Raw genomic sequence first — 24718 nt, 5'->3', positions numbered from 1 at the left:
GGAACTTGCACAATCGGTGGCTGACTAAATACTTTTTTGCCCCACTGTATGCTGGTGAGAAGGTCAAGTGTAAAAGAGCATTTCAGAGTATGAAAGCTAAAATCTAACACCTGATAAGAGAAAAAAGAGACAGTATAAAAGTACATTGACATTTTGGGGGTCTTTCATGATGGCAAGATTTTAAGATGACGAGGGCTGCAACTATCAATTATCTGTTATTCTGTTTATTTTACTTAAAAAGAAAGAGAAAACCACAGATAAGAGCTGATATTATATTAAAAAAAGCAGCAAACTGTCACAGTGCATGACCAGTTTTTGGAAGACCTATTATTCACATCTTCAGCTCTATGTTTTTATTCTTGGTCTATATTAGAGTAACTTTGTGAGATTCACAATTCAAATTAATTTTTATTTGTCTTATATCGGCCAAAGATGGAACCCCACAGTCAAAGGAGCTTGCAAAGAAAAGCGTCTGGACTTCTTTAAGTTGCTTGAAGACGTTTCACCTCTCATCCGAGAAGCTTCTTCAGTTCTAAGGTCAAATGGTGGAGAGTCCCAGATATAAACCTAGTGGGAGTAACCCCCCATAGAGGGACAAAAGGACCCCCTGATGATCCTCTAATCGCCTGAGCCAAGGTGTGAAACTGGGTGTGGGTCCCAATCAGGCAGAGCTTCGGGTGTGTTCATTGTGAAACCTGGCCCCACCTTATCATGCGAATTCCTGAGGTCAGATGGCCCAGGATGTGAGTGGGCGTTAAGGCGTCTGGGAAGGGATCTCAAAACTGGATTGTAGATGGCAGAGAGTTGGTGTCGTAAACCCCCGCCTCTGTACGACACCAACTCTCTGCCATCTATAATCCAGTTTTGACACTATATAATCAGGGGGTCCTTTTGTCCCTCTATGGGGGGTTACTCCCACTAGGTTTATATCTGGGACTCTCCACTATTTGACCTTAGAACTGAAGAAGCTTCTCGGATGAGAGGTGAAACGTCTTCAAGCAACTTAAAGAAGTCCAGACGCTTTTCTTTGCAAGCTCCTTTGACTACGATGACCTGGATGACTGAGAACCTTCACAGACATGGAACCCCACAGTTCATCCACTGTCTGAAGCAAGCGGTTTTAGCTCCCCTCCCTTTAAGCAGTCTTACTTTAGATTGGCTGCCCCTTGTAAACAGAAGGTTTAGGCAACAAGTGGGTGGGGCTTCTTGCTTAATTTATTTATTTTTTTGTACTTTTCCTATGTCCCAGTTTTCCAATTTTGGAATGTTTTCTTGCTATTTTCACTCACTTGTTAGTTTTATTTAAACATATTACCCACTGGAATGTTTCCCAACCAACGTGCTGCAGCACACAGGTGTGCCGTGGAAGATTATCTGGTTCCACCTCTAAGCGATCGCCGTGAGTAACGGGCAGAACAATTACATTCTCTTCCAGTAGAGGGCAGTACAACTTGCTCCAATTAAATGGGTTTGCCAACTGCCAGTAAAACAGAACAAGATGAAGAAGAAATTACATAATAGTCATACTGTGAGACAACGCAGCAAGTAATAGCAATAGGTAAATAATGGAAAAGAGTCTGACCTGGGTCCTGATGAAAATTCCGACCTAGATGAAGGCCCTAGCATGAGTAGTGGTCAGAAGAAAGCAAAAAAGGTATACTGGGGCCAAACTGAGCCAATTCCACTATACCTGATGCACGGGGAAAAATGATCAATATGCTTTTTGTGATGTTTTTGTTTGGTGGTGTGCTGTGTTTTTTTTCTAATGTGAAAATCTCCAAAAGGTTCGGAAACACGGACCTACTGTAACAGGGAACACCAGAAGCCCCCTGGTTACAGTAGGATGAAATGTCCCGTTGATAACAGTGATCGTGCATCTTGAAAAATTCAGTTTATTCAGGCCATTTAATTGTGGTATAAAGGAGTGTCCAAGCTCATCTATATGGCAATGAGTTGGGAGTTAAACTCATCTCACTATTATCATATTCCAGTCTATTATGTCATGGCAGATCTTGCTCCATTAACCACTATCTGTGCTTCTAACAGCCTGTACACTATGCCTTATGTACAGTTAATTTATACGAGGAATCTGTTCAACTATTGATTCAGTCAGGTAAATGTATGGCACTCAGTAAGCAAACCATATTTGTAGTTGTTGTTTTTTTTAAGTACATTTATCTGTAGTTTTAACCTCAGCTACTTTGTTTTGTTTTCTATTTCACTGAGCAATTTTTTTCTTTGCTATTTGTTCTGTTTATTGTTTTAAGTGCTGTAACACAGAAGTGGTAGAAAAAAGTACATCTTAAACTGTTATCTTACATCTTACTCTATTTTATTTCTCAAGCTCCCACACAACAAATAAAAAAATAAAACTTAATGAAAAACTAAACCAAGGCCTAGGCTGTTACAAGCAAAGAAATCCCATAAAAGCATGTAGTTATAGTAAAAATGTGCAAGTTTTGCAGCTCCCTGGTAGATTCTACAAACTAAGTTTTATGACAGCAAAATCACTGCCAGCACTTAAGAGGAACAACTGAGAGACTTTGACTGCAAGATGAAAGGGGAGGTTTTAAAACATATCATAAAGTACTCAAGACAAATCCGACCTGTCCACCTACCTGTAATGTGTGGCACTGTTTGGTATGTAATTTGAGAGACTGACAGTCAGCACATTAATGTCACACCAGCTGAAGGACTGAAGGTCTATGCTCAACCGCCAAAGAACCACAGTAAAGCTCTCACATGAGGCCCATTCATCCACTCTGCTGCTGAACCATAATCACTTCGCTGCTCCGCGGCTGGCCGGTGTGATCGCCACCTGTGCTGACAGCGCTGGCAACGGGAACAGCAACCGCAGCCAGGAAGTGCATCAGCATTTCACCACCACACCGCGATTAGAGCACACACTCTGTACTTCATTTCATGGCATAAGAGTCTGTGAGATTTCTGTTCCACAGCTGTGAGAAAGCAGTAAAAACAATAAAGTGTGAGTTTTGCAGGTAAAATGTGAGAACTGACTGTTGTTGGCATTATGCTGCTATAAATAATTTCCTGCTGATTTTTTTAAAACTGTTTTGACATTTACATTAATACGAAAGTCTAATTCTCCTTTTATTGAAAAAGTAAAGACCCCAAGTTATTCTTAAACTACACAATATTGCTTTAAATCATCAGACTGATCCTTCAGGAGATTTTGAACGTATAGCTTTTAAGGTCTGCTATAGAACTACCATACATTAATAAATACATAGGTAAACACGATGGATTCCCATCTTACATCACTTCATGTTGAGAATTATCACTGGTAGCATGATCGAGACGTTTGACTATGACCGAGAGACCAGGAAGCAGTCTTTGCGGAGGAAGATTTCAGAGTCCCCAAGCCAGAAGGACAATTTTCTTCAGCATTGTGCTCCATCTGTCCACAGGGTAAGAGTGTCAACACTATCATCTAACATAACTGTAACATCGTGATGCCTCTGAGGGAAAACACTGGTTGCAAAAATCTCAGATGTGACACGCCAGCAGTTGGGTGATCCATCACAACACTGCACAAGTTTTTTTGGAGCTACAAGTATCACTGCCCACTCGTCCTCTTCACCAGATTCACCCTCATGAATGAAATCCAGGTGTCTTTCACACAGCTTTGTGTGAAAGCTGTGTGAAATATATATATATATATATATATATATATATATATATATATATATATGCAAGATGCTAGCAGGCAAGGCATACATGGAACGCCATAACCAAGTGGCCGGCATAGTGTACAGGAACATCTGTGCCGAGTATAACCTAGAAGTCCCGAGGTCAAAATGGGAGATGCCCCCAAGGGTGGTGGAGAATGACCGAGCTAAGATCCTGTGGGACTTCCAGATACAGACGGACAAAATGGTGGTGGCTAACCAACCGGACATAGTGGTGGTAGACAAACAGAAGAAGACGGCCGTAGTGATCGATGTAGCGGTTCCGAATGACAGCAATATCAGGAAGAAGGAACACGAGAAGCTGGAGAAATACCAAGGGCTCAGAGAAGAGCTCGAGAGGATGTGGAGGGTGAAGGTAACGGTGGTCCCCGTGGTAATCGGAGCACTAGGTGCGGTGACTCCCAAGCTAGGCGAGTGGCTCCAGCAGATCCCGGGAATAACATCGGAGATCTCTGTCCAGAAGAGCGCAGTCCTGGGAACAGCTAAGATACTGCGCAGGACCCTCAAGCTCCCAGGCCTCTGGTAGAGGACCCGAGCTTGAAGGATAAACCGCCCGCAGGGGCGCGCTGGGTGTTATATATATATATATATTTTTTTTTTTTTTGTTTGTGTTCTGATAGTGAAGAATTTGGCTCATGGTTTAGCCAAATGCTGCCAATAGGTTCTCTTCTTTTGGAGTTCACTGCATCTTGTTCCTTATTTTCTGTCATATAAACATAACATAACATGAAATTCAGTTGTGGACATTTATATTAACTATTTTTTAGCATTTTGGCCAAAAAGCTCAGACTCAGAAAGCTCGAATTCTATGTGGTCATTTACTCCATGCACAGAATAACACAAAAAATGTTGTTCCGAGGCAAAAATCTGCCCAAACCCAAACAACCTTTTAAAATGAACATATGTTCAAAAAAAAAATAGTCTATTGGCGTAGTATTACCAGCATACCCCAAGCATATAAATTGCTGACTGGGCTGAGTTATTAATAAATGATGTAACTGGTTAAGTTTATTTGCCTTTTTAGCATGAAAATTGGTTACATTTCAGTCTGTTTCTGGAAGCCAAGTGAGGGGCAGCCAGTCAGAAGGAAGCAGGCACATATATGGGGAGACTGGCCTTAAAGGACAGGAGATAAAGTGGCTTGTTTCAGACAGAAGATGAATCGAAGGCCTGCATGAAACCCCAAGATGAAAGAAATATGGATTATTTTGAACACTGGTATGTGCAAAGCTTTAGACCAGAAAATAAACATAATAGGCCTTTTAATGTCAAATCAGGCAGTGATTCATAAGTTATTAACTTTGTGGGTTTTCTGAGAGGGTTTTATGGCGGGGGTAAAAACACTTCGCACTTGTTCAGTCGGGAAGGTTCCCCTGCAAAAAAAGTCATCCTTGAAGCGTTTTTCTCTCTTAAAAGTGAAACATGAAATAGCATCAAAGGCAAACACAAATCCCATAGTTGCCTAGTTTCTCTGCCAGTCACATAATCAAACAGCTTCTACTGTCTGGTTCTTGCAGCCGACGAACATTTTGCAGCCCTTCAGACATTTTTCCTTTTGTCTTTTTTTAAGCTCCTCGTTATGACACTCAGTGACAGCAGTAATTCTTGGTTGCTCGACAGATCATTTGGTCCCCAGTTTGTTTCGCTTCGCTAGTAAAAATATTGAGAGATGTTTTCGACGTTTTTTGATGGCATTGAGGAATTTATTTTCACTTTTTTTTTCTCTAGCAGCAAAATGCATTACCTCCCCCAGTCAGAAACTACTGAACATTAACCTGATCTTCCCATTAACTTTAAGGGCTGGCTAAATCTAAACGACACACCATAAAGAGACTTGAAGAACATCGTGAGCCTAGCACCATTAAGGCTACTAATGACCCATAATGCAGTGTCACACTGGTGCTCTCTACATCCGAAAAAACTATATCTGAATAGATTAGTGTCTCGTCCTCACTTAGAATATGACCACAAATGCAATTTTCAAAAATAAATGTAGCTGCACGTTTGGGTCAGTACTAAATGAGAAATCCAAACTGCCCTTCAGTCTTAAATTTTATCCCCAAATGTTTTCATTAAAGGAAATAGATCGTTTAACTGAAAAAAAAACAAAAAAAAAACAAGTCAATCCAGCTTCTTTGGTCGATCATGGCAAAATCAAGATTCTGCTAATGATTTCTCTTTTTTTCGGAGAGCAGTTTAAATCCATTGCACTCTCAGACAGGCTGGATTTGACTCTGTGCCACACGTTGTGTAACTGGGTTTTAGGCTTCTTATGGAGAAGAAAACAGGTGTTTGATGAAGCTTTAAAACAGTTGGTTATTGAGCACAGGAGCTGCTCAAGGTTGTTCCGCCATCCTCCGTTGTAATTTCTGCACAATTGGTTGTGTTTATCAGGCTGAGTCTGTAAAGTTGTTTAAGCTCACAGACAATGCCGCTGTTGTTGGGCTGATTGCAGATAATGAATCACTTTGCATAGCTAGCACTGAAGCACAGTGGAGAGGTTTTCAATCCGAAATAACCTTTTGTTTCGCCTGAACAGGAGCAACACTGAGAAAGAAACTCCAGGCGAGAAATGAGATGCAATCAGTCATCCTAAATGAGCAGAAAAGTGGAAAGGCTAGAAAAACTTTTTAAGTTCCTCAGCGCTAAAATACTGTCAGTTTTGAAACTGGAGAGCAATGTTGACAGCGTGGTGAGAAAGACCCATCAGAGATTCCACTGACTCAGACGACTACAAGATGTTTGATGAGTTTCTGGCAGCCATGACCCATTTCTGCAGTAACAGGAGTGATCAAAAATGTTAGAACAAATGTTATTGCTTTCTGTTGCTTCCCTGTGGTTTGGGGCTTTCTGAGTCTTGACTTCCTGTGAGAGGAAACATTCACCCATCCTGCTTAGCCATTACCAACCATCCCAGTGTGTGTCGGTGCACCGCACACAGGCAGAGTAATGCCTTGAGGATCCCACTGTTGTTCTGCTTCCTTGAAGTTAATGTAGTAATGCCACAATGGTATAAGCCTTCGTTACAAACAGAAGTCATTTAAGGACATATTTTCTTGGTAAACATTAGGAGTAAAATTAATTCAAATAGTCTCTGTCAGAATTGAAGAAATTAACACAGTGAAGCATAAAAATCGCCAAAGCTACAGATAAAATGTTTAAGACCCACCAGAGGAAGGATTACATGCTCCTTCACTGGCTGAGGTAAGTCTCTAAAACCCTTAAGATAATGTCTAAAAGTAATTTTCATCGAGGACATATTTTATAACCCCAGCAAATCAGAACCTGCAGAGCAGCTCGAAGAGATACTGTAGCCGTAAAAGACAAAGTAAAATAACTTCCCACTTTCTTTAAAAAAGGAGAAATTGTATTTACCACCCACAGCTCCAGCCGAGGATGCTAATAAGCTTAAAGTCCTAAACAGAACGGATGGGGAGTCTCATGTTCCTCGGAGTCATAGAGCCTTTCAGCCCAGCAAAGATAAATACATACATTAAAAAAAGCGCAAGCCACCTTTCAGTCTTGAGGTTTTTCTCTAAATTTATCCTCCGAGTGATATTTCACCATCATCAAGAGCGCCAAATCCATCTCTATAAAAATGAAAATTGCTCTTTATATGTCTGTGTTTAAATTTTTCAAATGTATTAGATTATACAATGCAGCAGACAGAGAGCAGCATTCAGTGCTCATAACTAAATTCTGTGTATTATTATTCTGCCGAGTTTCTATGAGCTATGAGCTGGGGTATATTATGCTGTACCCTTGTTATGGTGCTCTATTGACAGAATTTGATATGTATTTATTATTTTCCAGTATAATAAAATCCCATCTGCTTCAATAGCTAATATAGCTAACAGTTTCTGTGAACAGCAGCACTCTGTTTGAAAATGTTATCAATCCACTAAATGGTTTTTATCAGTCCCATATTGTGAGTTGGAACCCTCCTCTGCCTACTAGAAGGTTCTTATCACATCTTATCACATTCTGTGGGGTCATTTTGCCTTTCTGAACAGATGAATGGTAGAAATGAATGGTGTGTTCTCAGTTTAAAATAAAAGAAGCCGTATCTGGATGCTGGAGGGCTGGAAGTTTTTCAGTCCGCTCAACTTCTTTTTCCTGCCGCTCCCTTTAGCGGTCATCAAAGCAGATTATCTGACTCCATCTCACCCTATTCCTATCATTCTCCTCTGTCACACCATCCCTGTGTTTGTCCTCCATCACTAAATCTATCCGATCTTCCTCTTTTCCTCCTGCCTAGCAGCTCCATATTCAACATCCTTTGTTTAATATCCACCATCCCTCCTCTGCACATCCAAACTGTCTCAGCCGTGCCTCTCTAACTTGGTCTCCAAACTGCTCAACCCGAGCTGTCTGATTTATTTGTTTCTAATCATGTCCATCCTAGCCACTTCCACTGAGAAATCTTAACATCTTCATCTACTGCCACCTCCAGTTCTGCGTCCTGTCTTTTGTAAGTGCCACTGTCTCCAAACTACATATCAAAGCAGGTCTCACTGCTATCTTCTAAGCCTTCCCTTTCACTCCTTGTGTCAACCTTGACACTCATCTCCACCCACTCTACCCTACCGACACTTTCTTCTTCACCTCTCTTGTGCACTTATCATTACTTTAGATGGTTGACCCAGGGTATTTAAGCTCATCTTCTTTAAGTACCACTACTCCTTTCACAAGATATTTGATTAGGTGAGGCATCAAAAGTTAGTGGTAACTAACTTTGTTAGTTTTGGTAAAAAGATCATCTCTTCACTTAAAACACATACATTTCTGAATTTCAAAGCACATTTTATAGAGGCACATTTGCCAGCTTATGGTAGTCATAGTCCAGTGGACACATCAGAGAGCAACATGAGGTTCAGTATCTTGTCCAAGGATACTTGACCATACTTGGCTAGGCATTCATACTGGAGATTGGAGCAGCTAGAGATTGAATCACCAACCTTCCCATTAGGAGATGACCTGCTCTACCTCCTGAGTTAAAACCACCCTGGGTGGGGTACAGTAACACCATGGAAAAGTGGTTGGAGATGCAGTGCAAATAAAATTATTGTACCATGTTCAATGAGTCCTTGCCTTCAACATTTAAAGGCTGAACCATGAGATAATTGCTAAAATTTCTTTTGTTTTTTTTTGAAAATGGAGTGTTTACTGAACCTCCTGACAAATTTAAGAAAAAAAAGAATTAAATATTAATTTGTCTTATGTGTGCTACATTAGGCATCCTTTTTTTGCAATTTATTTCTTAAAAATGTAAAAATCTACATGATACACTTGGCGTGAAAGGATTAAAATGATTGATTCAAAGACAGGGATCCAGATTTGTGACCACTTGCAGTTGGTTGTGATGTTCAATGCCACTTTGGTGAATCAAGATGAGAGTAAACCAGCAGTAAAAGAGAGTCTGTCTGCTACCAGTCTAATTCGACTGCCACTGTTTTGATGCCTCCCACCAGGCAACCTGTGCATTCGCCTTGTAATCTAAAGTAGTCGCCCAGAGATTGAAGCTGTTGCACACAATTTAGTGACCACCGCGACTTCTAGCAACTGGTCTCCAACACCAAAATAATTCAGTGCAGCGACCAAACAATCACTCATTTTTCCCAGTTGCAAAGAGGTTGCTCTCCTATTTTTACTTTGACTGAGTCTGAACACATTTACTGCTCATATTTTACATGCACTTCTTAACATGATCTCTAGAAGTTTTTACATCGCCTGTGTGTCTCTCCGTTTGTGGCTGATTAAATTGCATAATAACAGCCTGCTACTAATAACAACTGATCAGTGCCATAATATCTGAATCAGATGCGAGCTTCAGGGTCGTAGCTATGTAAATTTTCATCTGACACATTCCATGTCACATGTGGATGATGTAGCCTCAAGCAGAGATGAATTTCAGACTACAGCCGTCTGCTAGGCTCACTTTTTCTGACGTCACACTTCCAGATTGTTTTCAAGCTCGTAGTCATTAGCATCAGCCAGCAATTTATGAGACTTGGCTCAGCTCCCTCTGGAGCATCAAAAGGCTTTATACGTCTTCTATGTGAAATATGTAGACCTCTGACCTGTCAACAGATTTTAAAGTGTTGTTCCCTTACACTCGTGTGCTGAGCTGTTAGTTGATATATATACAGACAAAACATGTGCGTAGGGGCCCGTGACTGCCAAAGGCCCTGTTGCGCAAACATATTTTTCCCTTCTGCAAATATAAATTGATACATTTGGTAATTATAGGCCTCAGTACTGTCGCAGTGCATAACAATCAACTCTCTGCCCTCCGAACATAAGATTCTTCTGTGTGCTTTTCCAGCACTGCCCAGTTGGCTCAGTTGGTTAGAGCTCATCTTTACCAACATCAGACAACGTTTTGCATCAGAAATGGAAACAGACCTGCTTATATGCGTAACTGTAGCAGCTTTTTGATGTAAAACACATTAGCAATCGTAAAGACATTTTACACAAAATGGACCAAACACATCCAATATATGTCATCCAGTCCTTTCTTTTTTAAATTTTTTTGAACCTTTGATCTGTTTTTTAATGTCTGGACTTGAGAAATTTTTGTTGAAATCAAGAGAAATCAAATGACAATTAAGACATGATGGCATTTCCAATTTTGTGAAAAAGGCTTTTTTCCTGTTTCAATATCACAATGCGTCTTGTGCCACATGTCAGGTAAAGAAAAGGTTTGGCCTTCTCAACCCTTTAACCCCATCCAAGAATTTTACAATGACCTGTATCGCCGCCTGTAAACCCGCTCTTATCGCCAAAATGCAATTGACCTTATAGATACTCTCGTTGCTGAACAGAGGCAAATCCCAGCAGCCAGGTTTCAAAATCTGGCAGGACTGAAAACAGAGAGTGGAGGCTGCAGCAAATAATAAATTGCTTTTTGTAGCTGTTAATGAGACTTGTGCAGTTCTCAGCTGGTGATTTGGCCCACTCCTTTTAAACAAAATCCTTCACCAGGCTTGATGGGTGCCCTTTTATTAGCTGTGAGTTTCAGCTTGTTTCATTCAGGATCTATCAGATTAATATCATGCATCATAGCAAGGCAATTCATAACAATTAGTCTTTGTTTTTCATCCATGTATGCAGGGAACATGACCTACAACTGAGGCAGACTCTATAACGCTGGGCTGATAGTTTTCCGATTTCCTTGTGTCCTGAGCCAACTGCTCCAGAGACACCAGATAACACAGCTGAGCCTCCTCTGTGTTTCACAGTAGGGGTGCTGTTTTTCTTCTCTGACAGATTCTCTTTTTATCATTGCATGAACACAGGACTTATGAAACTTGAAGTGACAAAAAACACTAATTTTGTTTCATCTGTTCCAGTGACATCCTCCCAGAAGCCTTGTCAACATGCATTTTAGCAAACTCCAGTTGGGTTTTTTATGTTTTTCTTTTAAATGTGAGGATTTTTCTTCCACAGAGCCCACTTTCCCTCAGAAAGCCACATACTGTGCAACCTTGAAGACTTTTAATTCACCACTCAAACCCTGCTTTAATCAGTCTGGTGGGTCAGTGTCTTGTAGCCTTTACCACAAGCATGCTTGTCAATTATTTTCCTTTCCTCAGTCAGCAACTGTCTTTAATTTATCTTGTTAGGATAAAGCAGTATGACAATGAATGTTTTTCCCTATTTAAAAAGCACTTTTTGCCATTGAAGATAAGTGCAATAATACTTAAGGACAATTGGAATTATTAAGATTTTTCTTCAAGATCTCACTTATAGTAAATAGCAGCCAGTTGCTGCTAATCAAATACATTTGATTCATCAATCATCAGCAAGTGTGGCCACCTCTGCAAAAGCAGAAGTTTGGTGAGTTTGCTGGTCTGGAGCATTCAGGTATGTGTTAACACATCTCATAATCTTCCCAGGAGTTGATGTGTCAGCAAATTCACCCCAAGGTCAGACTGTGGTTGGAGAAATAGCAAAAAACCCAAGAGCTACATGTCAGACTCTACAGGCCTCAGTTAGCATGTTAAATGTTAGAATTCATGACAGAATGAATAAGTATGGACAGTTTTGAAGGCTCTTCTCTACCAAAAAACAATATGGAAGAATGGGTCTGAACAAGCCACTTTTTCTGGAAGAATATTCTTTGAAAATATGAGACCAAAGTAGAATCATGATTCTGGCTGGTAATGGTTGAAAAACTGTAAATAATATTAATAATAATAATTTTTGTAGAGAACAAACAAATTCAGTTATGAAAATATTAATACATTACTGATTTGTGCATGAAATGTTTATATGCATGGTTTATGCATTAAGTTGTGCAGTGGTCCAATCAAAGCTCAGACCTCAACCTGACTAAAATGCAGTAGCAGGACTTTGAGATTGAGGTTTGCTGGCATTATTTAATTAAAAGTAATCTACTGAAACTAGCACTGTAAAGAAGGGTGGGCCAGAACTCTGTTCTCTGTCAACGTACGTACTAAAAAAATCTCAGCTATGGGTGTAAATATTGTAGTAGAAAGATGGCGAAGCCAAACACCTGCTAAGTGTCATTGGAAAGTGATTGCACATTAAAGTCACTCCGACACAATGTTTTAATTATTTATTTATTTATTTATTTTAGCAAAGACGGGAAGCACTATCTAACCACATGCTCTCAAAGTTTTTACAGCTCCGCGGGCTTTTCTCTTTTACTCAAGTAGGTTGAAGTTACATGAACATGATAAACTGATGGTTTGCCCAAACATCTGGCTTTTTTTTTTTTAAAGTGATTCATTGGAGTGACTTTTGTGCACAAACTGACATTATTTCTTTTTTGAACATGCTGCGTCCTATGTTTTGGTGGTATTGTTGGTTGAAGTTAGCTCATGGCACATATGATATAAGTCCTCTGGAGTTCTTCCTATGAAGGTGCCAAGGAAGACCTAATAATATGCTAACTACCCAGTTAGGTACATTGAGTACTTGTTGATCTTATTAGATAAAGTTTGCTTATTTTGAACAATGACAGAACATTTAACCAAAGACATGAAGATGACTTTGTAAGTGCAAGTAAGTAGAATTAGCAGTTAACATCACTAGTTTTGAAGTATTCTCAAAGTAGGCTACTTGTAAATTAATTATTTTGCACACAAAGAGAGTGTCCTGCATAGTTCCAAAGGTATTGCATTTCAAAGTAGGCCTAAGCATGCTAAAAGATAATGGAAATCATTAAAAGTTTTTATCAAGTTAAAATTATTAGTTGCACCTCACCTTAACAAAAAGGCTCAAATATGTTTTAGTTTGAATTTGTTTCACTAGGAATTGCTTGAAACTGATGGTAAGGGTTGCTGACACCAGTGGTAGAAGGGTGGGTCATCCATACACCTGACAAACGTTTAACAAATATACTCTGTGTTAATGCCTTCTATGGATATATTATTATACAATGACGCAAGTGTTTGTGTTTTTTAGCAAGCACTGTCTTATAGTTCTTTTTTTGGTTTAGTTGTGATTAGCTTGTGTTAGACTACACAAAAGGAAATATCTGCAGCTTGTTTTTCATCATCAGTGTTCTTCACGCTTGATAGAACGATAGTTTGCCCAATAATCAGCAAGTTATGTTTTTGAAAGTGCCTGCCCTTTTTCAAACTGTTTCCAAGCAGGATTTCTGTGACCAGCCATCTGGTGTGTCAGACACAAAGAAGGAAGCATTTGGTTACATTTGTACATGTCCCAAAATTGCGTACACACAACATTATAAATGAATGAATCTGAATTTAACTGGGTAAAACTGGCAATTTACTGTGTTCCTGGTAAAAACATTTTTACATATAAATCTCTTACATATAAATATTTCTACAGGACGCGAGCGGCTTTCTAGCTTTGAGTGCTTCTGCTACAGAATTTATTTTTGTCAGAAAATATGCATTTTTCAACATATTTTGTTTCTAATTGAGCCTGAAGACAGTGAAAACAGCAGTTTCTGTTCAACCTACTCTCCATGCTCCCTGTGCACAATGAGCCACTGCTGAGGTTTTCTTAACACATTGTTGAGTAGTTTCTGTGGTTGGAGCAAAGGAAGTGGACCATAATGTAGTGCCGCTGATGCACCGCGAAGTCTATTAACTCATTCACCATAAAGTGCCTGCCTGACTCGAGACATCCATCAACCCTTTCTGCCAAGTGCGGGGAGAAAAGTCAAATCACGGAGGCTGTAAGAAGCTGACTTCAGGGCCGAAAAATCACACGCACTCTTTGTGAAACTAATTCCATATGGTTGAGTTTTAATGTCAGAAGTTTCTTTGTTGGTTTTTAAAGGTCACTGAAGCAAATTACTGAGAACCGTTGATTCAGTAATGAGGTGAACTTGAATCGTCACACTCGCTGCATTTGTTACTTCCATACCCTAAACACGCTCACACACAGATGGAAACACTGTATGCATGTACACACTAACATAGCCCAAGGTGTTGAACATGTTGAATTTTGCTGCTATTTTAGTCATTGAACATGATGGTCGCAGCTGTCGGTGGGCCCTCTGGACACATGCACACACAGCCACACATGCATAAGGTCTCAATCCCAAAGCAAGCACGGATCATCTGAGGGAAATCTATGAATTCCCAGGCATGTTTTTGCCCCTAGTTTGCGATCCAAGTTTGAAAAATTATTAAAATATTTTCGAAATGAGCGCTGTACTCTTTTTGTCTTCATTTTCTTTATTGTTTCACAGGCAGGGGGAATTACAGGGATGTGGTGGTAAAAGGTATCGATTCACAGTTTCATGGACTGGGCTTATGAAAGCAAGTCAAAGGAAGAGAAAAACAGTGACAACAAGACACTCTGATATCAAGTCCACTGATTTATTTCCATTTTCAGAGTAATTCGTTTTTCTCAATGGATTTACTAGATCTATTATATTAGCAGGGTAATATCATTGAATATGAGTTTGCAGAAATGAGATTACACAAACAAATCAGCTAAATATTAGTTTATCAGATCTCAAGACAAAACAGGATAAAATGCTTTCTGAAGAAACTGAAATAATGCCTTTCGAACCCATTAATTGATGACCGGACCTTTAAAAGAACATACAGTGTGCACAACAGCTCAACAAGAGGACATAGTAGGTGGGCGTGGGGGTTTGTTTACTAGCTAAAATAGCATCAGAGTACATGATACAAAAACTGTGCCTCATTCAACTGAGGGTTCTCTACAAAAATACATCTAATAACAGCTTTTTTTTCTTCTTTTCTAATGTACACAGTTTATCACAATAATACAGAAAACCTATGTTCATAGCGAACATATGGTTTCATACCCCGTGTGGTGCACGGCTACAAGGAGAGGACACCTTGCTGTGTCATCACACTAGCTATAATTCTCATGTTTTCTTGCACACACTGCTGCAAGAAGAGGAATAAGTTTTGAGGTTTGCTACTGTTCGTAAGCTGCATGTATGTCACCGCAGGCACCTATAGTGTCACTGCAGAGACATGTCTAACCTACCAAAGGTGAGGAGGCAGCATTTACTTAATGATGAGCTCTGGGAAAAACAGCAGAGCAGGCAAGGCAGGCAAAGACTGTTCCTATTAAGCTGTGTGTGTGCGCGCGCGTGTGTGTGTAGGTGTGTGTGTGTATGTGTGTGTCTGCGTGCGTTCAAGTTTCTGGGATCAATAAGACCAATATATTTTACAGAGCATGCCTTAAGATTTTAGTGAGAATAAGGATGCCAATCTGCCCATGCATATTTTTATTTGTTTTTATTTTGTCATAGACGCCTGCACCAGAATAATCCATATTCGCTGAGATGAATAGGTGCTGCCAGTGATGCCCCACAGCAATCGCAGCCAGATGTTCAGCTTCAGAGGAGCGAGAGAAAAACAATGTGTAAGTAGGTGTGGGCGTTTCTCCGCTCTTCCTTCCTCGTTACTCCTGCCATTCACGCCTCTGAAAGTCTGAGTGTCATGCAGTCGGGAGCGGCTCTCCGGATTTACGAAGAAGCGGCGCATTTTGTTATCTGAGACAAATTTCTCCTGCACTTCAGCCGAGATCATTTAAATGCGACAGATTTAAACAAAGAATAAGGGTAGAGCTACGCCTTTTCCGTATGTACTGTGTCGTATCCCTCTGCTTTAAAGGAAAAATCCACCCTGAGGCGTTGTTCAGATAGAAAAAGAAAGAACACTTTGAACATCCTGCGTTTGAGTGAAATGATGTGACTGCGCTTGGGTTATTTTGTCACACACCACAGAGTGGAAAATCACCTGTCAAAGTGCAACAAGCAACCAGTGAGTGACAACAGAGGGGTGAGAGTGTTAATTTAAAAAAATGGTTATTTTTTCATTACCTGTCAGTCAAATCCTCACATCTTTCTACGTTTCATCGCGGCTCTGTCTCATGGGGAAAACCCCTGTTGGAGTCAACTGTGTCCTGCGGCGTGCTAAATCACTCATTGTGTGCGTTTAGGCCTAAATGGGTGAGTCACTAAATGCAAAGTTAACCACCTCTTCGGGATGTTTGTAGTTCAGCTGCAGTGGAGTGAGACGGGAGAAAATCAACAGTCTAAAACGTCAAGCGTAAAGGTCAGACGCTGGAGCCAGTTCATCAGAAACAAAGAGCAAAGGCTTATTTCTGAACTTAACATTTTGTTCTGACGTTCAGCCGTCACAGCCTAAAGACACACTGCAGTACAGACTCACAATTTATGTTATACCATAGACGATAGTATATAAAAGATGGACGTGGTTTCGTGGTCTAAAAGGGGAAACGTTGGATTTTCTTAAAGCAGGTAGTATATGGTAAAACAACCCTAATCCTCACCTGATTTATGACCTCTGATTATTTTATTATCTCAATAGCTAGTTTCAAGCCTTACTGAATACAACATGTCGTTCGTTTAGTAACTTATGGTTGCATTTAGAGTCAAACAGTTCATAAACCAGGGTATGTTTTAAGGCCAGAGGTGGGCAATTTAACTTTCCAAGGGGCCACAAGAGACGTTGGGTCTGCTGGAGGGGTGCACCAATAGGCTTGTAAAGACTTAAATGAATATTGAAAAGAATTGAGTTCAACTTATTGGTGCAGCTTTCCACTGTGTCTCGTGTGGTCCCATGGGAAAATGCATAGCCCACTCCTGATTTAGCCAGTGCCAGAATATAAATAATAAAGTGTGACAAGGGGTATTTTACAACCATGCATGCATAGGACACAGAGAAATGGAGCTATAGTTGCAAAGTGCAGAAATATCTGTCTTTGATGGCGTGTTGTGGAAAACAGGAAAGTAATTTTTCCTACGTGCAGAAGTGGATTAATGAACTCGCTGCACAGAATTACAGTCGGGGTCACAGAGAGAGCGCAGAATGTGCTCAACACATTTCCATTTGTTTTGCGATTTTTGAGTGAGATCATGCTTTCAGTTACAAAATTGTAGGATTTAATGTAGCTGAGGGAGCGCACAGTTGCTACCTTATAATAGATATACAAAGTGCTGCCATGTGAGCATGTATTTCTTAGTATGAAGTCTTGGCAATGGCCAAAAACGCTTCAGTCAAGGTTTTAAGATTTTACAAAGCATTATGTGAAATCATTGTGGGTTTGTTCATCTATTATTTACAATCAATGGCTTTTGCTGTAATGGCAGCATTAGCAGTCCTATATTGATTCAGAAAATAGAAAATAATCATTAACATTTTACATTTTACTGTAAGTTGTGTTCGTGTTATCCACTGATTTTCCAGCTATTCACACCTCCCCCTTTTTTAAAATTTAGTACTGTAAGTTATAGGGTAATACAACGTAAAACAAAGACTATATTTTTGATACATTTATAAATTTACTTATAAACAAATAAATAAATTTAATCACTTTATTGCTATGTAGGATTTAGGACATGGCTTTTCTGTAATTTCAGATGTCAATGTAAACTCTAGACAAATTCATCTGCAAGGTTGCTCTTAAGTGTTTCTTGTGTTTCTTTCCCACACGACTGGGTCAAACTTGTCTGATGCTTGGTTCCGAGATACCTGTTGTTAAGCTTTGATTGGTGTACATACAGACTGCTCTGCGACCTGCAGTTATCCCTAACACTCATCTCTAAATACAGGGAAACCAACATCTTTCTCTGCTGCTTTAAAATCTCATTGAGCCAAGGTTTTCAAAGGGCGACCCACAGGCCAGTGGCAGTCCTTGGTGACATTAGGTAACAACAAGTCAATTCTAGGTAATAACAAATCAGCTTAGAATTACCATCAGGAAATCTGCTCATCCTTGAGCAAATGCAGATGTGTTTGCTGCATCATGTGCTGGCTCCCTAAATTGGCACTTTTAAAACCTCTCTCAAAGAAGGTTTTTTTTCTCTTTGCACTTCCTGAAAATCATTATTCATCTGTTTTATTGCTGTACTGGACAGTAAAATGAAAACATAATTTTGAAAGATAGGAGAAAGAAAGACAATTTTGTTACACAGAGTCTCTTAAGAGACCTTTTTTTTGGCTCATGCTGCATTCACATCGTGTTGGACCCTGAAAATTTCCTGTTATTCTGACTAGATAGTGTTCACATTATCTCGGCCTACTTATGCTTTCACGCCCTGAACATATTATCTGTCTATTACTATGCCAGTCTTGTAGTATTCTACCATTTTAGCATATATTAACTCTGCTGGACCCACAATGGGCAAATTTACTGTTAAAGCAGACTAAAGAGATATCATCTTTTTTAATTCCATACATTTTCTTCCTTGTCTTACTCTGATTCCTACATTACCCACAGTGCCGAGTGACTGCAGATGGTGCACTTCAAGGTTTGGGTATGTTATGCTAGCATTGGATCCTTTAGCTCCAAGCCTACAGCTTTAGGCAGCGATGAGGAATGGGCTACATGTGCCTGCTGCTAAGCTCAGTTCTTTCCAAACTCCACACCCCCAGATTTTATTCAGTTTCAAACTTTAGTCCCAGCCAGTTGACTCAAGGGCAACTCCACAAGACCTGTAAACAGTCTTTGATGTGTAGAATTTGTGGAGTTCTCCTTTAATTTTGCGCTTTATTTAGCTCCAAGTTAAAGAGGATTTGCTGCCATTAGTTCTATACAAATATCTGAGATTCTGTCTAGAATATCTACGATTTTTCAAGTTTGTTTCATTATGGTGTGGATGTGTTTTTCCTGTCTGTTAAATGGTGGATGCTTATACAGTACTAAACAGGGTCCTTTGAACAGTGAATCACACAGAGCTACTCCAGTATAGTTTAAGAATAAAAACATGTAGGTTTAAACTAAGTGAATGTGGCAACAGACTCATATTTTGTTAGTGAAATCTAACCAGAAAATACCCTTTCGTATTTGTTAAACGATGAAGCTTTCTAATTATGCAAAACAGCAAAGTAGCAAAAAATTGCGTGTTTAATGTTTTTAGAACTTTGGGTTTCTTTTGAACCCATTCTGGGAAAAACAACTTCCTGTTGTCCTGTGCAAATCTTGAATGCCATCAGCTCTTGATGGCCAGCGACCCGGAACATACAAATTAATTTAAAGAAAAATTCCCGCACATCTACGATGACAGACTGAAGAAATCTGAGCATGCGAGGGTGAATTCATCCTTTAAAGTCACAACATTTTCTAACGTGCCTCATGAGCAAATCGCCAGCTTAAAATGCAAAACAGCAGCTCTGACTGATTTCTGCTGAGGGAAACGAGCCCAGCTGTGTATCCCTACCACGATCCCGCTGGCTGCACACCTGAGGCTCATTTCAAGTGGGATTGCAGTTGATGAAGATAATTAGCCATCTTTATTGTTTTTCAGATGTGTGAATCAGTGCTTGAGTGTTTGGACGCGGTGATGAAGTTTTCCAGAGGATTTGACTTTAAGAAGGATCAGTTTTGTGTTTTTACTCAAGAGTTCCTGAAATTCCTCACATTTCATCTACAGTAAAAGTATGCAAGCGATGACACCCAAAGCTGTTTGCACCCACCTGACAAGTAATTTTTTGTATCACAAATGTGAACATGTACCACTCTCAATTCTTTCTTTTTGTTCCTCTTTTTCAGAACAATAACTGCAAGGGCAAAACTGCTGGATGTGGAGTGGGGTACAGAGATGGGTGGTGGCTCTGCACAGGGTGAAATGCTGCTGCTAAGGGATATGGACCAGGGGCATCCAGGAGAGGGATGGGAGAAGATGCATAGAAAGTGGGAGTAAGAGCGGGAGGAGGAGGTAGTGGTGGTGGAGGTGGTGGTGGAGGGATGGGAGATAAATGTGGGGAGAAAGAGGGAATAAGATGAGGGTAGGAAGGAACGGGGAGGTGTGGTGCGGGTGGGAGGAGGGAAAGGTGATGTTGGATGATGGTGTGATGGAAGGAGATAGAGGAAGAGGAGGATGATGAAAAGGATGGCTGGAGCAGGAGAGGAGGATGGAGGTGGATGCATGATGGAGGGAGGCGATGAGGAAAGCGGGGCATCTTCTCTGGGAAGAGAGGTTCAAAATCTATCTCCCTCTCCTTACTTCTTTCCTCCCTTTCCTTCTCCTTCCTCCTCACCCATTCCTTCTCCCACTCTTCGTGCCTCTCCTTCAACTTTTTCCTCTCCATCTGTTTCTCCTCCTCCTTCTTTCTCTCCTTCTCCACACCGCTTTCATCCTCCATCTGCTCCCTCACGGGTGCAACTTCTTCATTCACAGCATTAGCACAGTGATTACAATCAGTGACATGATTACCGTTAAAATCGTCACACTGACCACCGTCAATATCATCGGCTCCACCTCCAACACTTTGCTGAATCCCTACGCCGCTTTTGTAATCAATCACTGAATCAGAGAGGCTGCTTTTGTGTCGAATGTGGCACTGAGATTTGGCTTTCTCCTCCTCGCTGTGGTCACTTTTGTTATTTTTCTGGCTGTAATCGCAGTTATGACTAAATGCGTCATTGGCTTTGGAGTCATTAGACTCTATTTCATTCACTGTGTTTTTACATTGACAGTGGTCAGTGTGTCTGTTATTAGTGCTACAGGCAAAATAATCTTCAGAAAGGCCATCCACAGGTGTGTCTGCAGTTTTCTCACTGGCTTTTTTAGCCACGTGACCATGACAAAGACTTTTGTCTTTCTCAAAAGTAGCACTAGAGATGGCAGAACTGTCACGCTTATTTTGCATGGTGCCCTTTCCATCATCCTGACTGTGGTCATTGGGTTTGTTATTGGTATGACAGTCACTAAAAGGTTTCTCCGGTGAACACTTCACCTTTTCCTCGCCTCCAGAGGGACCGACGTTAAACTGGCTGTAGTCATTAGCGTCTGCATTGCTGAATTTGCTGTCATCAGAGCTGCAGTAGTTATCGAGTTTGTCAGCAGTGTTACCCTCCCTGGTATTTGAACACAGAGAGTGTTTTGTCCTGCAGAGCAAATGGCAGTCAACAGTTTTGTCCTCTGAAGTGTTGCAGGTGTCCTTGCTATTGAGTTCAAGCGCCTCGTTACCATCCTGAATGCAACAGGCCTCGCCCTCGTTTAAATCCGAAGTCATATCAGTGCAAGCTCCGTCTTGCCTTAAAACACTAGCGACTCTCCTCGCCTGTCTCCTTCCCCTTTTCCGTTTCTTCCTCGGCGTTGCCCCAGCCTCCGGCGATCCGCTCTTCCTCTTGCTGGCTGTTGCTGCTCTCTTCGACATCCCTTCCTCTGAAAGCGCATCGGCAGGGAGGGTCATGTCTACACAGGCCGGCCTCAGTCTGGGCTCTGTTTCTGTCTGTTGGGCAGAGCAGCATGTGGTCGGGCTTGACACAAGATTGCTGTGTCCTGCAGGTATTGTTTGTCTTTGACTGCACGCTGTTTCTCTAAAAGGAGCAGGGACAAGGCTAATCGTTGGTTTGCATGCTGTTTCTCTGTGAGGTTTAGGAACAAGACAAATTTCTGCCTGGCTTGCAGTGTCACAACAGGAAAAAGGAAGACAGCTAATCGCTGGGTTACATGCGTTTTCTTCAGCTTTCGGAGCAGCGCTTATCTCTCCCTTACTCAGATTCCTTTGCTCCTCATCTCCCTGTCTGTCCTCCTTCCCTGCTTGTGTATTTTTGTGTATCACCCCCATCTCTCTGTCATTCTGAGCAGGGTCGGGTGTAATTGCAGGACAGCATGGCATCTCTATAACAGACCCTGGGACGAGGCTAATCACTGAGTTACATGCTGCATCCCTGCAGAGGAGCTTTCTGAGCCCCTGGCCCCACCCGGAGGCTGATTGCTGAGATTGATGCTGGCTGGCCTCCCTTTTCACCTGCAGACACAGCTGGTTACACCGATTACACCGATTCACAGGAAGATTACTTAATAGCTCCACTCTCTTCTCGTCATTTCTACCTGCCCTCTCTTGCTCTGTCTGATCTCGTCTTATCCTTCTCTCTTCTCCCCTCATCCTCTTTTTTATCCCTCCCACCAGCCGATGTGCTGCAAGATTACTTAATAGCTCTTTTTCTCTCTTCTCCTCTTTTACGGTGCCCTCTCTTTGCAGCCTGTCTTCTCCTTTTCCTTCAAACATCTGATTCACACAAAGACTGCTTATTATCCTTTTTCCCCTTTCTGACTCTTTTCTGTCTGTTTCCTCTCCTCTTTTCTTTCTCCCCCTTTTTCTCATTCCTCTCCTTACCCCACCCCTCCTCTTCCTCCTCCTCCTCCCTGATTTTTGAAGGCCTAGCGTCGGAGCATGGTGGCCTTCTGCAGAAATGGGAACAAATTTTAAAGCGCTTTCATCATGGCAGCTGGAGCGATCCGGAACTGCGTCGCTACCGCTACAATGGGCTACAAGTTCCATAGGATTTCCTGCCTGTCCTCCTTCATCCTCTTCTTCCCTTTCATCTATCTTCACCTCCTTTCCTCCCTTCATATCCTTCTGCCTCTGTTGGCAGTCAGGTTGTTTGATCACAGATGGCTTTATTCTCTCACCCCCTTCCTCCAGCCCTCCTTTCTTTTTTTCACCCCCTTCCTTGGCCCTGTTATGCGCTCTGAAGTCATAAAGTAGAGGATTGACACTGTAGGAAATGGAGGGCGAAGTTTTGGTGTAGCTGACCATCTCCGTTGGCCACAGAAGAACCCTGCTACCATCTCGGCTCAGGACACGACAAAACGGCTCTTTGGGACGACTTGGAGGCAAAGAAGCCGACTCTTTTGATGGAGCGGAGTTTGACTGGGGAGATTGGGGATTGGGGAGAGGAGTTTGCTTGGGCTGTGCTTGAGCTGACGTGGTTTCAACACATGAAATTGATTTTTTAGGCTCATTTGTTGTAGGACAAGCCAGATCTTTTACTTCTTGGGGTTGGGTTAAATCTGTCTGATTTTCCACAGCATCATGGATTTCAACTTTGCTGCTTCCGCATTCTGAATCTGTGCTTACACTTTCAGAAATATGTCCTGAAATGCCACTGTTTAAATAAAAATGAGCTCTAGTCCCACTTTCACTGCTGACTTGGGCTCCAGTCCCATCGTCCTTACATAAGGAGAGCTGGGCTCCATTCCCATTGATAATTGAGTCCTCTACTCTGATCACATGGCGATTACATAAAGAAACCTGGGCTCCAGTCCCAGAGAGTCCCACAGTTCTTTTCTCAGTAGACATAATGGCTCCAGCCTCAACGGGTCGAGTTTCAGTTTTACTCTCCTCACTGCACTGGTTTCCAGTATTCCAGTGATTTACACCAACAGCAACCATGTCTGCGGATGATTTGAGCTGCTGATCGGTGACTTTCTCCCCCAGATTTGTTTTCCTGTCATGCACTGCCGCACCTTCTTGCTTCCCTGACAAGCCAGAGCCCTGCCCTGCTTGGATAAATACGGCAGCTGATTGGTGTAAGAGGACACAGCTCCTTTTGGGGAGCGAGAAAGAGACAGGGCGGACTCTGCTCAGGATAGACTGGACGTCAGAGGCTCTGCATACTTCCCTGCTGCTGTTGATGCTGACATTGGTGGTATTAGTAATGGAGGGGGTGGTGGAGTTCTTGCTGATGCTGGTCACTGTGGTTTTGTTGAAAATGGAGCCATTATGGGTGGCGCCAGAGGCTGTTGTTGGGATGTTATTGGGAGTAATGGGATGGCTTAAATAATCATGAGCCCAAGGGATCTTGTTAAAGTGGCTGTTTTCTGTAGAGCTGTTGGTATCACTGTTTGTCAGGGTGGTGCTGATGCTGGGTGTAATGGTTGGCAGTTGACTGTAATCCAGATGGGTCTTGTCAAGCACGCAGGAGTCAGAAGCAGCAGTAGTTGTGGTGCTGTTGGCGTCTGTTTGCTCATAGGTCCACTGTGTTTTGCTCAGGAGTGCGGTTTCCAGAGGAAGGAAGGGCTGTATCCGGGGGATCTGAGACTCTAGATGGAGAGGGGAACAGAAAGGATTATAGCAGCTGACACTGGTTACATTTACATGTAGAACATAACAGGATTATGTGTCGAACCTAACTATAAAGAAAAGAGTAGGAAGGGATACAAAATACCCTTCCTACAAAGAATACCATTCATTTTTAAGGCTTCCTATACAGTAATCTCCTTAGGCTTTTTTGAGCATTTTGGTACCGCACCATTACTCTTTTGTTGCTTTCAGCACGTCTAAATATGATTTATGGATGTAGGATGGACTTAGGAAAAAATAAGTGCAGATTTGAATGTGTCTCACTTAGAAATGGCAAAAAATAAGACTTGTGTAATATGTGTAATATCCATCTTTTTACAGCCATTATGGGGCTCACCGTGCTGTCAGACATTCGTCTGTCTATACGTCAGTTTGGTGAGAGATTTAGAGAAATTGTTTGTTGAGTGAAGGTTTTAAGATGAATCATAACTTTAAAAGTGATCTATAATATGCTACATCAGAAACCTTGTTTGTAAACTGTTTGAATTTTAGAAGGGGAATTATGAGTCTTCCTACTCTAAAAGTGAAATGTATTTAGGACTTCAACTCCACTTAAATTCAACCCTTCTTGAACTTTTGCACTGATTTCAAATTTAAAATGAGAAGAGGAAACATATTGAACGCGTTGCTGTTGCTTACTTTTGATCTTATTGAGTTATTCTCACAGCATTTCTATTG

At 41.3% G+C, this 24718-nt stretch overlaps 1 protein-coding gene across 1 annotated transcript in view; it reads right to left on the bottom strand.

Moving 5' to 3' along the window:
• Window positions 1-14519: 14519 nt before the first annotated feature.
• LOC101471480 (uncharacterized) overlaps window positions 14520-24718 on the bottom strand; it is a 94745-nt gene continuing 84546 nt past the window's right edge. The window contains exon 5 of the mRNA XM_004553565.4: window positions 14520-24000. Within this exon, the coding sequence (XP_004553622.3) occupies window positions 19712-24000 (4289 nt within the window). The 3' untranslated portion in view covers window positions 14520-19711. The remainder of the gene's footprint in view (window positions 24001-24718) is intronic.

Source organism: Maylandia zebra, linkage group LG13 (genome assembly GCF_041146795.1).
Source record: "Maylandia zebra isolate NMK-2024a linkage group LG13, Mzebra_GT3a, whole genome shotgun sequence".
Lineage (NCBI taxonomy): Eukaryota > Metazoa > Chordata > Actinopteri > Cichliformes > Cichlidae > Maylandia > Maylandia zebra.
This window is presented reverse-complemented; position numbering and strand designations above follow the sequence as displayed.